The 14,088-nt window shown below is 38.7% G+C and overlaps 1 protein-coding gene across 2 annotated transcripts in view; it reads right to left on the bottom strand.

The window, feature by feature from the left end:
• Positions 1 to 14,088, bottom strand: part of LOC122809160 (TYRO protein tyrosine kinase-binding protein-like) — a 445,215-nt gene that overhangs the window by 131,619 nt on the left and 299,508 nt on the right. Inside the window, exon 6 of one of the 2 annotated variants that reach the window (XM_044080447.1) lies at positions 12,793 to 12,873. The exons of the other annotated variant lie outside the window; for it this stretch is intronic. Coding sequence (XP_043936382.1) covers positions 12,808 to 12,873 — 66 coding nt within the window. The 3' untranslated portion in view covers positions 12,793 to 12,807. Of the gene's footprint in view, positions 1 to 12,792; positions 12,874 to 14,088 lie in introns of those variants that run through there. 2 annotated transcript variants of the gene reach the window in all.

Genomic DNA, 14,088 nt, shown 5'->3' with positions numbered 1-14,088 from the left:
CATTAATGTGTCTGTATAAGGCATTACTCAGATCACAATTTCTAATGCTGCCCATGTGCTGCAATATCCTTACCTTAAACATGTTGTTGGTCATGCCAACATAAAAACATGGGCAGCATTCAGACTTTAAAGATGAAAAGTGTAAACAGCAAATGGTTGCACTAAAAGAAACTTTTGCCAAAGAAGCTGACAAGCTTCGTGATGTCAAGTTGAACAAATTAAGAAGAGATCATGAGGATTTTGTTAGAGGGAACAATTTTGTTTGGCCGAGGTATAAGGAAACATCTGCGGAGTTTGGTAAGCGTAACAACAGGAAATCGGTCACACGCTCAGTTGATGAGCGAGACAAACAAGTGGGTATATCTAACGGGTCACAACCAGATACAGAAGATGTTTCTCTCTCTTTGCCAATAGAAGTTGTTTCTTTCCCTTTGCCTGTGGAATCGGTACAGGATGTGAACAAGGAGAAGATTATTGGTAACAGTGCTGCAGGAGCAGACAAGGGTGATATTGTGTTAACATCCAATGAAGCGGAGTCAATGCGTCCTGGCAGGGAGCATATTGCTTCTTTGAATACAGAAGCAGTTGGCGCAGAAACATCAGGTTTGATTATTGAACCTTCAGGGGTTGTTGAAGATGGCTCCTATGGGTCCGGAGCACGCCCGAAGATAAACCAAGGCACAATGCATTTTTTGGAGAAACTTCCTGCCCCAGTGAAGAAGAAAGGGGCATGGAAGAGATCCTCCAGCGAGGACAGAATTGTGGACAAGAGGAGGAGGACTTTTCAATGACTGATTACACACATATTTGTATTGTATATAATTTATCAAGCTATGTGCTTAATGTTGATGAGTTGAATGTTCTTAACAAGGGTTTCACTTTCGTATCCAGCAGGGCATGTGTGTATAATGAAGTGATTATTGACTTGATGTTGTTTTGTAGAAACACGATGTTGAAACTGGTATTTGATAATTCAGAATTCAATAGCATTCAACTCAAGAAACCAAGCAGTTTTGTACCTAGTTTTACGCCAGCTCTGAATTTGTTCATGAATGGGTGTGAGAGGGACCTAATAAAATATTTCAAAGATGGGAACTTTAGTACATATTATAATATGACGTCTGCACAGAAACAAGCATTACAGGGTTTAATAGATAACAAAGAAATCACGATTAAGATGGCGGATAAGGGGGGAGCGGTGGTTGTTCTCAATACTACGTGATATAATAATAAATTGAAGAACATGTTGACAATGGATAGAGCTTATGAAGAGATTAATCCCCTAATGGTCAGAATGATTATAGATAGAGTACACCAAAGTTTAGAGTCTTTGATGGATGAGATGAAGATAACAAAGGAAACATTTGAGTTCCTGTGGATAGATAAGCCAGTTACACCGGTGTTTTAAGCATTGCCAAAAATACACAAATCATTGATTAACCCACCCCTAAGACCCATTGTTTCGGGCAGGGGTTGGGTCACCGAGAATATTTCGATTTGGCTACAAGCTACACTCAAACCATACATGGATAAGATTAAAAACATCTTAGTTGATACGGGACACTTTCTGGGACTTTTAGCTGATATAGTTAAACCGGAAGATGGGAAAGATCTGTTAATGGCGACTCTGGATGTGAACAGTCTATTCACAGTAATAGAACATAACTATGGTGTGACAGCTGTTGGTGAGCTAATTAGCAGTTTGGGGGCAACAGATCACATGAGAGAGTTGGTGGAAGATATGATGCGTTTAGTCTTGGAAAACAATGTCTTCATAGGAGGAGGCTCCTTGTATAGGCAGGCACGGGGGGTATCCATGGGTACCCCCTGTGCGAACACCTATGCTAATCTTGTACTATCCCAGTGGGAGTCCATGGAGATTTTGAATAAAAACAGATGGAGTGATTACATCTCCATGTATGTTAGATTTGTAGATGATATTTTTATTTTGTGGAACGGTGACAATGTTTCCTTTGACAATTTTCTAACACATATTCACTCCACAACAACCTTTTTGAAATTCAGTGCAAAAACCTCATTCACAAGGATAGAATTTTTAGATGTATATGTGGAACAAGTACAGGAGGGTTTTGTCTCTAGTTTATATAAAAAGATTGTTGGCAGAACACATCACTATCCTTCGATAGTATGCATCCACGATACGTTTTCCCGAATATTATTAAAGGTCAGGTGAGCAGAGTTTCCAGAGTTTGTTCTTTGGATGCACATTTTAATGAAGAATTGAATAAACTTGACCAATGTTTTAAAGACAGAGGATATGGTGAATGTTTGGTCAACAAGGTCATAGAAAACAATAGAGGGTATAGGAAAACTGGGTATAAACCATGGATGAGAAGAACACATAGAGAAGAATCCAAACCCAGTAATGAGAATAGATATATGGATGGGATGCCTAAGTTGTTATTTACATATGGTAGCAACATGAATGATATATGCAAGATAGTGCAGAGCAATTGGAACATTCTGACAAGTGATATGAGTCTTAGGAATGTTGTAGGGGAGAATCCTACGTTTAGGTACAGAAGGAATAAGAACTTGAAGGACCTACTCTGCAAGGAAATGAAGTACAATAATGAGGGCACGTTTAACATTCGCACAGGCACACATGCCTATGGTAGATGTAAGGCTTGTGTACATGTTAACACCAAGACAGAGTTTAGGCACCCTATAACTCATAAGCTATTCCATTTACGAGGAAGGGCCACATGTAGAACACAAAATTTTGGTGTATCTAGCGGAATGTGAATGCTGCCCATGTTTTTATGTTGGCATGACCAACAACATGTTTAAGGTAAGGATATTGCAGCACATGGGCAGCATTAGAAATTGTGATCTGAGTAATGCCTTATACAGACACATTAATGTTAATCCCATGCATACTTTTAAATTTAGATGTATTGTAAATATTAAAGTGAACAACGGGGGGGGGGGTGATGTTAAACATTTAACAGCCATAGCAGAATCTAGATGGATAGTGGAATTCATGGAGCACAGGTATCCAGGTCTTAATGATGTTTTACCCATTAAACCCACCTTACAGAATAGGCGGGTTTTTCTTTAAATGTGATTGGTTGAATGTATTTTAAATATGGTACCGTTTTTACAATTTTATGTATTGTCTGAAGAAGGGTTTATCCCAGCTAACTTTGTTTTGCATTCATTAAAATTCTTAAGTGATTTTACTCTTGCAGCAGTGTCCTGATACTTTTCTTTGGATCTACAAGTTGTTTTGAGTACAACAGGACTTTAGCATTGCATAGTTATTCATTTAGTACTCAGTGTGTAGCATGTGTTTTCTTTTTTTTTTTTTTCTCTCACTCTCTGTCTCTGTCTGTCTCTCTCCCTCTGTCTGCCTCCAGACTGTGCAATGAACATATTGCATGTGTGGAGTGTTAGTACAGGATGCTTTTGTAGGTATCTGCATAGGTCCATGTGATGGCCTCTGCACCAATTGTAAGCCATCATTTGCTAATTGCATGCAGCCAGTTGTGTACTGATTGCAGTTCTCACTGTGATTTCAGGACAGTGCTATAAAAGGGTATGTGAGATAGGCGTTGCCCTTTCAGATTTTAAGGCAGGGGACCATGCTGGTATGCTGTGGACACTGTTCTATGAGTGTAAAGGTTAGTATCTCTCTCTCATGATTCAGGCTGTGTTGTAGATTCACATTTCTCCATTCCTCTCTCATGTTCCCTGTAGTAAGTGTGTATGCACAATGACACCTACAACTATATATATATATATATATATATATATATATATATATATATATATATATATATGTAAATTTACATACATTTATATATGTACATTAACTGACATTATTACCTACTAGCTACCAACTAGCATGGCTGTTTCTGTTCACACACTACTATTATGGAAATCCACTAGTTTTGACAGTAATTCTAAATGACATGTATTGTGTACTACACATCCTATATTCCCTTTACATTCATTCTTACTATTACATGATATATTTATTTTAGAACAATGTTCTTGTATAAGAGTCATGGCTTAGTGGTAGATCATGCAGACTACTGTTTTCAAGGTCCTGGGTTCGGGACTGACAGTGGGATTTTATTTTGCTTTTGAACTGACTACAGGACCTGTCAATCAGAGTGACTAAGGCACTTTTAAGCAGTTGTAACTGGGTTAGTGCTGGTTTGCGCGGAGCTCACGCATGCACACTGGCGTTCAGCTCTGCGCACACCCGCTTATAACCGCTTAACAGTGCTTACTATGGTGCACACCCACGCTATTTTCTTTGAAAGAAATGAAAATGGGGAGACAGGAAAGTGGTGAAAAAGGGGTCACAAAGAGGGTAAGACAGTAGGGAAACAAGCTTGGGATTTGCAGGAAGGATGTAGGTAAGGCCCATAGCTGCCCATTTCTTCATCAGCAACAGCTGTGCATATGTATGTAATTTGGTGTGACATTTGAAACCTTCCACCCCTGAGAGAGGTGTCAGGACAACAATAATACTTGTTGTACAGCCAATTGTAATTGATAGTTTCCATGTCCAGCAGACATGTGTGCGGAATGGGCAGCTATGTAAGGGGCGTAATTTTTTTGTGGGTACAGAGTGCCCTTTTTTTTTTCTTTTCAGGTGAGAGTGGTATGTCAGGTGAAGGAATTCGGTATAGCTGAGGAGGTAGGTTGGGTAGGTCAACAGACAAGACAAACAAGACGCATACAGGGGCGGTGTATGACATGTGTGGGGGGAGTTACACAATTGACGTGGATGGAGGTTTGGATATCCAGAGTCCATGAGCCCACAGATGACAACAGTGGAACTGATATCCCCACCCATGGGCAGTTGCCACTGTTCCTTCACTGCCCAGGATGGGGCTGTGCTGGGGGCTGTGTAGGCCGGGCAACAGGCATGCCCATAAGTTGTGCCACCTGTGCCTCAAGCTGGCGTAGGGGCCCAAGAACAGAGTCCTGGATCTCCCTACGCACCACAGTCTGGACGCTACAGAGGGTAAGTGGTGGTTCTCCTCTGGCCACACTTGCAGAGGGGGGACGAGCCCCATCCCCTGCAGCGTTTCCACCCGCAGGTGGCACAGGGCCACTGGAGGAGGGTCCAGACTGGGCACTAGTACCAGGTGCACTCGCCAGGTGAGGTGGGAGAGGTGGGTCCGCTGGAACCCGCCTTCCCTGTCGTCCTATGTTTTGCATTATGTCATGACAGTTTGGGTTAGTAACATATCATACCATTCACAATTAGTTGTAACAGCATGCATTAGTATTCCCATTAACCAAACACCCAGATATTCACACCATTGAACAGCGAGCATAACACATGCATAATTTGAACAGCAATACACAGTCCAACAACATGCAGGGTTGATTGATGGCAACAGGCCATCAGGTTTGGATGTATGAACAGGGCAGATGCATCAACAGACATGCAAATATTTATGACCCAACAGGACAAATGTCCAGGGGTGTTAATTGTGATTGCACATACCATTTTCACGTGGAATGGGTTATATGTGGTTATAGGGTGGGGTGAAGAAAATAATATTAACACCTTCGAATACCAAAACATATGCTGTACATTTCTAATAGCTGCACATATATACACACTACTGTTCTAACTACAGTTTCCTATATGATAACTACTTCAATTTGGTGATAGGACTGTTACTGCTACATCAATATACATTTTATTGTTCTTCATGCATATTCATATCTGGCTTTGTTCAGCTACATCATCCTGCTACATTTGCTTTATATAGCTATAGACAACTGTGGATGTTTGGTATGTCAGACAATCATACTGTCTGCATATTGCAGACTGAGAGCAGCATATCCAGATTTTGGGATGCACATTCCAGCTGCAGCAACACTTTGAACAGATTTCGCTGTTTTGTTTTGCTTCTCACATGCATTTCATTCTGTACTGACTGCAGTATACTTTATTCAGGGGTTATTACTACTTTATTGGTGGATTCATAACACTTTATCACACTCTCTCACTTGTTTTCATTTTACTATTCAGGATGGTACTTACTTCTAGGTTTATTGACATGTTTTACCTGTAGTTATTACAATCCTTTCCAGCAGTCTCACTTCTGTCATGTTTCAGTATTTCAACAGGGGTATATTTCACACATGTGATTTGCTCATCTTCTGCAGCTGTACTTTTCAGCCTGCTACAGGTTGTGTACTATTATATTACAGGTGGGGCATCTTTATTTCAGAATTTATTTCAGACATTTTCATTTTTCTGTTTGGATTACAGACTGCAACACACTTTTGTAATCAAGCAATACTTGCAAACACTCTTACACTGTTACTTGCACATTCTATTACTTAGTGACTACACTGCACTCTTTTGCTAATTGTCATAGTTTTATATTTCTTTACAGTTACTGGGAGAGGATTACTGACCTGCCTGGTGGCGCAACCGCACCAGCCTATCGCCATAGGCTCTGCGGTTCGCAGAACGGACACCTGCAGCTGTTATATAAATGAAGTAATATTGGAATGCACATCTCCATAATATCAGCTAGTTTAATTTCTTGCATACATAATCACATGTAACTTACTCAGTAGTGGGGCGTTGGGCATTTGCCGGGCCTCCTGGATCCAAAGGTTCAATTGGTCCTGCTTGCGTCTCTTCAGGTCCGCATGGTGGTGACGAACCTGCTCACCAGTCCTTGGAATCCCTGTGGCACTGGTGAGATCATGACCCAACCGGTCCCACGCCTCAGCCCTATATGCTCCCCACAGGACCTGGCCCTCTATGAGTTGGGCCTCATGATTGTGGACTAGGAGCCAGACCATGTATCTGGACTCCTCAACGCCCCACCTCTGTGCTCGAAAGCAACTACCCTCACCTACTCCTGTCATTCTGGCTGCAAGTCAGTTCTACAATCGTTTATGCTGTGTATTCCCACCTATGGGGCTTATATATGCCGTTTTTCCCGCACATATCTGTGATTGGCCATTTTGGAATTGTATCAACTTCACAAAACCTGCTTTGTCATGCTCCACTTTGTATTCATTCCTATATATTTGCTATTACTGCATTTATAGGTACTGCTGTCATGGCTTAGTGGTTCAGTACCTTGACTATGGTGCATGGTATTCTGCGTTTGAACCTGGCCACTGCTTTTTATATTTTATGACTGTCTAGACAGGCTGAGGGGTGTATCTGTGTAAAGGCAGTTTTGATACGGCTTGCTCAATGTTGCCCGTCGGTTAGCTTGTTGGCCCAGTGCACAGCTCCGTGCAAACGGGGTATGCTGGTTTACGCCTCATTTGGCTATCAGAACGCATATTACGCTCAGATCAGCTAGGGGCACACAGTTTCACCATGTTAAACTACTGCTCACCTACGGGCACTCGTTTTGCACCTGTTGAACCACTGCTCACCTTTGGGCACTCATTTTACATCTGTTAAACCACTACTCACCTACGGGCAGATGCACTCACCTTGTTAAACTGTAGCTCAGCTATAGGCACATCTGGCATGTTTTATTATTTTGTTATCTCACATTTCTTCAAAATAAATGGACTATTTCATTACATTTTACATGAACTATGATTTTATATGTGTACATGTTTGTCAGGGACTTGTTTCGTGCTTATTTTACTAAAATAAAAATTGGTGTTGGGGGGGCTCGAACCATGAATGCCTGTTCTTCAGCCGACATCTCTACCGCTATGCTACTGCTTTTTGCCTTACTTTGCATATTTGGTTCTTATATCCTTTCCCACTGACTGCTAACTGTGGCTAAGCTACGGGCACACCTGCGCAAACAGGCGCACTCACGGGCAAACATCTTTATGATTTAAAAAAATATATAACATGTTCATTTATATATTTTATGTTCATAGTCTGTGGGAGCATGTGTTGTGTTGTGTTTATTCACATTTCCATGGCCTCTGCTGTGGGTGTTTACTTTGGGCAATTTTACTCTTCTGGGGGCGTGTCCGCTTGCAGGGCTCGGCCTACGGACATGCCCCCTACTGTCTTCCATGGACCGTGTTAGCCTTCGGTGTGATTCAGCATGCCCTCATGCATATGCATGACATGCTGACGTCACACCATTTAACTGCAGCCTCCATGTAAGCCATGTATCTCTTACATGGAGGCTTCGTGAATCCTGCCCTTTATATTTTTTTATACATTGTATTCTATATTGTATACTGTATACTTTTCTCCCTGGCCCTCCACTGAAAAAGGGTCTGTGTAAAGTTGGACTTTCCCGGTAAACAAATGTAAAATAAATAAAATAATAAATATTGGGGGGAAAAGAGTTCCAGATTTTAGCAACAGCACTTGAGAAAAGGGAGTCACCTGACATATATTTACTTTTAGATATTTCTAAGAGTGCTTTGTTAGTGGACCTTAAATGATGGTTGTTGTAATAGAGGTAGACTAGCCCCGTAAGAGCTGATGTTTTATTGGGATGGTAAACTATTTGGTGAGCCATTGTAACCTGGTTAACGTTTAGCAAGTATAAATATATATATATATATATATATATATATATATATATATATATATATGTATATAGATAGATATATATATATATATATATATATATATATTTATGTATGTGTGTGTGTGTGTGTGTGTGTGTGTGTGTGTGTATTCATGCAGATATATATATATATATATATATATATATATATATATATATATATATATATATATAGTTTCACTTCATAAGCTCGAATTACTGAAATGTCAAATTTCAGTAACTCGAGACTATGAAGACGAAAGTGCATCATCCCGAACTATCACAACACCGATGCTCACAATCCTGTACCCATAACACTAAATCCCAAAAGCTTGAAAAAAGCATGGTATGTTTTATTGAAAACACAGAAGTGCCAGTTTCTGTGACTTGTAATGCAAAATGTCCACAATACCGTCAGACACACATCCCTACTCTGGTACTGGTAGTAAACCGCCACTGTAAACTGTTATAAACTGAAAGGATAAGTAAGAACACCTAACACGTGTTGTAGGTAACATAGGTACTTTGACATAACGAAATGCTAACTGCGAGCATACATAGCATATGTAGCTTCCATACACTAAAGCTGCCCATGTCTAATACTAGTAATAAAGCACGCTGCCGTGAAAGCTATTTTGAAACTGACTGCAAAACAAAACCATTATGTGCTATATCTTCTCACATATTCCGCTGTAACAGTCATTATGAAACTCAGTACAAAAGTAAAGTATGTTATCAGATATCTCCTTACATTTTCAGAAGCCTGGAAATTGCCATCACAAACTCCAAACAGGTGAACGACCCACTATTCTTCAGTATAGCCTCAAACTGGCTATGCAGTCTAATCACAAATCGTCTCTTAGGGGAAGACGGGTTTCCGCAAGCCATACTGACCCACAATTCATCAACTCTATCTTGCTCTCTGGCTAATACAGTCATCAACACAGCTAGATCTGTTGCTTTATGACCTAACAGTTATTTTAAGTGGCAATGCCAGGCTTCTACACTGTTCTGGGTCCATGGTAGGAATATCATATTGAGTTTATGCACGTTTCAAAAGGCAATAAAGAATAAGGGGGGAAACCTGGTACAACCAGTAGTTCTAGTACAGAACTTTCATAGCTGCCTCAGCAAATACCAGTCTGAAAAGTATGTCAATAACTCCTTTCCTTCAATGGGAAACACCTGCCTCAGTTCATGAAATGTGCTTAAAACATCACCTTCTGGCAGGAATGCTAACCCAACCAAACATTTACAATGTATCTGAAAACCCATATTAGTGTGTTGTACCTTTCTCCAGATGTTCTGAGCAAAGTGGAAAAGGCAACCTTTATCTGCAACACCGTGCAAATTTAAAGCAACACTACACTTTGCAGCTACCTCAAAGTCACTCAGTATATATTTAACATTAATTTCGTATTCATGTTCGTCCAGCAATTATAACACACAATTCCACATGAAGTTGTAGGATTTCAAAGACTTCATGCTCATCAAACAATATAGAAGTGGCACACTCTTGTGGAAGCCACCATACTTTAGTAACCCATGTATGCTGTGGAGTTGTCGGCAAATTATTCCCTTGTAAAAGAATGTGCCATCAACCAAACAAATGGTTGCAGTACTCAGATCTAGTAGATTTGGACTTGTGAACACTACAACTGTTGTTTCAGTTGCTACATCAGTTATGACTTTGCTAACAAACACACCTGCCTTTGTGGGGAAATCATTCATATTAATATCCAACAGAGTAACTAACTACTCACTACCGAACTTACATTCTCTCCGGTGGACCCATTCCACTTGCTGTAAAAGTGCTTTCCGGGCAGGTAAGCTAGGTGTTATATTCACAGATGTTGAGGCTAAAACATCATCTACTATGAGGCAGGGTGTATCCTGGGACATCTGTGACTTTAGTTTAGCTCTGCACACATCTTGTAGCGTTCCACCTCACTCGGATCTCCAGAATGTGTATGCTTTACAGCTTTTAACAGCCTTTCCCAATCTGGCACACTTTCAGATACTGCTCTTCCCATACATTTCTCAGATTGTTTTAGTTTACAGCTCCAGTACGTTTTGTCATTATGAACTTTTCCCCTTGCATGACGTACCTGTGTAGTAGTAGGATGGGTTTTCCTTTCTGGGACATACTGGTTTAATAAATAGCATCAACAGTTCCTGGCACAAAAGGTATTTTAGTTCACATTGCCTGTTAGTGGTGCAATCAACCACTATACTGTTAGACTCCTCTCACTTTCGGGATTTCAGTATTCCCGCTTGTAGGCATTTGCGCTTGTGAAAGTTCCACTTTATAGTCTCGAGTTACTGAAATTCGAGATTTCAGTAATTCAAGCTTATGAAGTAAAACCATATAAATATATATATATATAGAGATATATATATATATATATATATATATATATATATATATATTTAAATATATATAAATATATATATATATATATATATATATATATATATATATATATATATATATACACAGTAGATAGATAAAACAAATATATGAAAATTTAATGAATAGTCCATTTTCATAAGAAAACTTAATGGATAGTACATTTTCAAAGTACAATAATAAATCTGGACCTGTATAAAGAGAAAACAGACCCACAAAACTTTATCATACACTTCCAGAGGATATTAGGCCCTCTGCCTTTAGCATCAATAACAAGAATCCTTAATGTCTGTCCAGTATTGCCCACCACCACTAACCTGTTAATTGTTATTACTTGCATATTCCAGAATTAATGCTTATAGAACTATGCGTAGCCACAAAACAATAATTTTATTAAACAAGTAGCTATTTTCAGTGCTGCTACAACTTGTTAATCAGTTTATTCATTAATATTTATATTTGTGTTTGTTAACCAGGGTAGAGCAGTGAGCCACACAGAACTTTTTCATATACAACCTGGGGACACTTCCTGGTTAAGTGATTTTTTCTCCATGTCATGCAGTAGGCCAACAGAGGGCAAGGGAATCAAACTTTTGACCTAAAACAGTTTTTATTCCCTAGGGTGCACTGGTCACAGAGCTGACAGCACTTAGTGATGGTGATATCAAAACACACAGAATCCTACTATTAAACATATCTTGTTTTTCCAAAGTGATGTTACTTTATTTATTTGAAGTTGAACTTCAAAAAAATAATTTGTCAAAGCATATATTTCAAAAGTCTTGTTGTGGAAGTGGATATTCTTAAACCCATGGTACACTTTGTTAGAGTCAGTTATGCTTTACTTTTATGCCCATAGTTCTCTAGGCAAGCTACCATTATGACTGTATAAGACATTTTAATGTGAAGGCTCCTGTGCTGATATGCTGCCCAGTATGTGAAAGATTCTTTCCCAAGGGAATGAAAGAGAGAGAGAGAAACTAAAACATTTGTACATGATTGTATTGCTTGGACTTTATGGTTACTGTAATATTTCTACTGCATGACTGGAGCATTTTAATACTTGTAGGTATACAGTGAATATTTTGTTAGATTCTACTACAGTGCCCTTGTATCAGTCATAATTGTTTTTCATATGAGTAATTAAATCATTTACTTTAAGGTAAAGTCTTTGTGTTCTCATCAACTGGACTAAAATGTTAGTAGAAAGTAATTTGGTTATGATCTAATCTTGTAAATTGAGGAGACACCTTTACACTCATCCATAATACAATTTCATAAGGGAGAGGTAAGAGCTCATATCCTGGTTCAACACAATTGCCTCAGGCATATAGGACAAGATTTATAGTGGGCTATGAGAAAAAGCAGAAAATGAGTATAACCAGGTTTGCAATCATAACATTGTTAGGATTTTGAGAAATGGATATCAAGAAATTCACCCTCAGAGTGAAGCTAGAAAGGAAAATGTCTTCATATCCATTTCAAGAACATATAACAGCTGGCTATGATTGGAGACCCAATCATATTTTTTGATACAGCAAGAAGATTCTTAGCTTTTTTGTTTGTGAGAGAACAAATTAACAATAGACTGATTGGTTCTATGTTAGGATGGTGTATGTTATAGGTTTTAACGGTGTTTGTTGATTGACTGCACATGACTTTTACTTTGTAATAATGTTCAGGCCGAGTGCCATCCATGTGTTCAAGGTCCTGACAGTGTTTTACATTTTGTAGTCCATACATAAGAATATCGCTAAAAACAGGCTTGGTATTTTAAGTTCTTATTTATGAACCTTGGAAAACAAGCTTCATTTTCTTGGTTCTGGAACATAATCAATACATGGGTTTCACAGCATGTAACCATCCATTCCACTTTCCTGAAGATGAACATTTTCTGCTTCATTTCCAGCATTTTTGGTTTCTCATAATTTGATTATTTTCCAGGATATGCAGAAACTGTAAAAACTCAAAAAAAAAAGAAAACTTTGGGTTAGAATCAAAATGACTTGCTCTCTGAGAAAGTAACGCACTCGAGTGTAAGCCTTCCCTGATTCCAAATGATTTGCCCTTGATTTGCATGGTTAATTCTATTGTTAGACCTGTCAACAAAGCAGGCTTACTTAGGACCGAGTCACCCAATAGCAAGTCTTTTGGAACTGGGTCCATTGTTTTGTGTCGCACTGGCAACGCAAAGGAAATGAGAAGAATCTCATTACATGGACATAGATGGAAATTCATATGCAGGATTCCACAAATACTTTCCCCCTCATTATTGTTTGTAATATAAAGACAGTGTTAGTATAAGGGGTGAAGAGACGGACCAGAATACCAGCATGTGACACAGTCAAGAATACTTTGTCTATACTCAGATTCATACAGCATAAGATTCATGTATTTTTTAACATTTTATGATTCATTTTTGCTAAATGATCTTCACACATTTGTAATTCATAAAATGATGCTTTAGAGAACGCCAAAGCTGAGAATTATTTTGTTTACAAATGAAGAAGACTACAAAGAAATAAAACAATGAGCAACTAAAATGTACAATAGGAAATTCACACAAAACTTTATAAAAAAATAAATATGCTGGGAGGTGATTGCAAAATTTATATCTTAATGATTACTCAGATTCTATACAAGTATTAGCTATTATGATAAAAAATGATAGCCAGACATTCCAGTAAAGGGACTTTGATGTAACATTCCATTCAGCAATCTTATTCAACAACTGCTTATTTATATCTTACAAAATGTATTCATTAAGTTGTTTGTTCTTCTGTTTTTTGTGTAGGACTTCCTTTACATTAATCTCAGTTTTGATATGTATGCAGTTCTGATGCCTGGCATCACTTAATGGCTGAGATTACCATACTTAGTGAAGTTTTAGAGAGCTATGTCTCCTTCCTCTTTGAATCACTGGGTCTGTTTCTTGTCACCAGTATGGGATTCAAATCTTAATGGTACTACTCCAGAACCAGCAGCTATAAAGAGTGATTTGCATACTGCATTAAAAGTAGTGTCTCTTTAAGTATTTTAATGATTATTTCAGATGCAGTCCTGCCCACTTCACTAGTATAGCCTGTATCTTAAGCTAAAGTCTTTGCTCCTATAGTCTTCCTCTATGTTGTTTACTCTGCACTCTGAATGTAGGACTCCTTAAAAAGTGTCACTTCTTAA

The sequence above is a fragment of the Protopterus annectens genome, chromosome 8.part0 (assembly GCF_019279795.1).
Source record: "Protopterus annectens isolate FY-2018-M chromosome 8.part0, PAN1.0, whole genome shotgun sequence".
NCBI lineage: Eukaryota > Metazoa > Chordata > Ceratodontiformes > Protopteridae > Protopterus > Protopterus annectens.
Note: the sequence above shows the minus strand (reverse complement) of the source record. Positions and strands in the feature narration are given on the sequence as shown.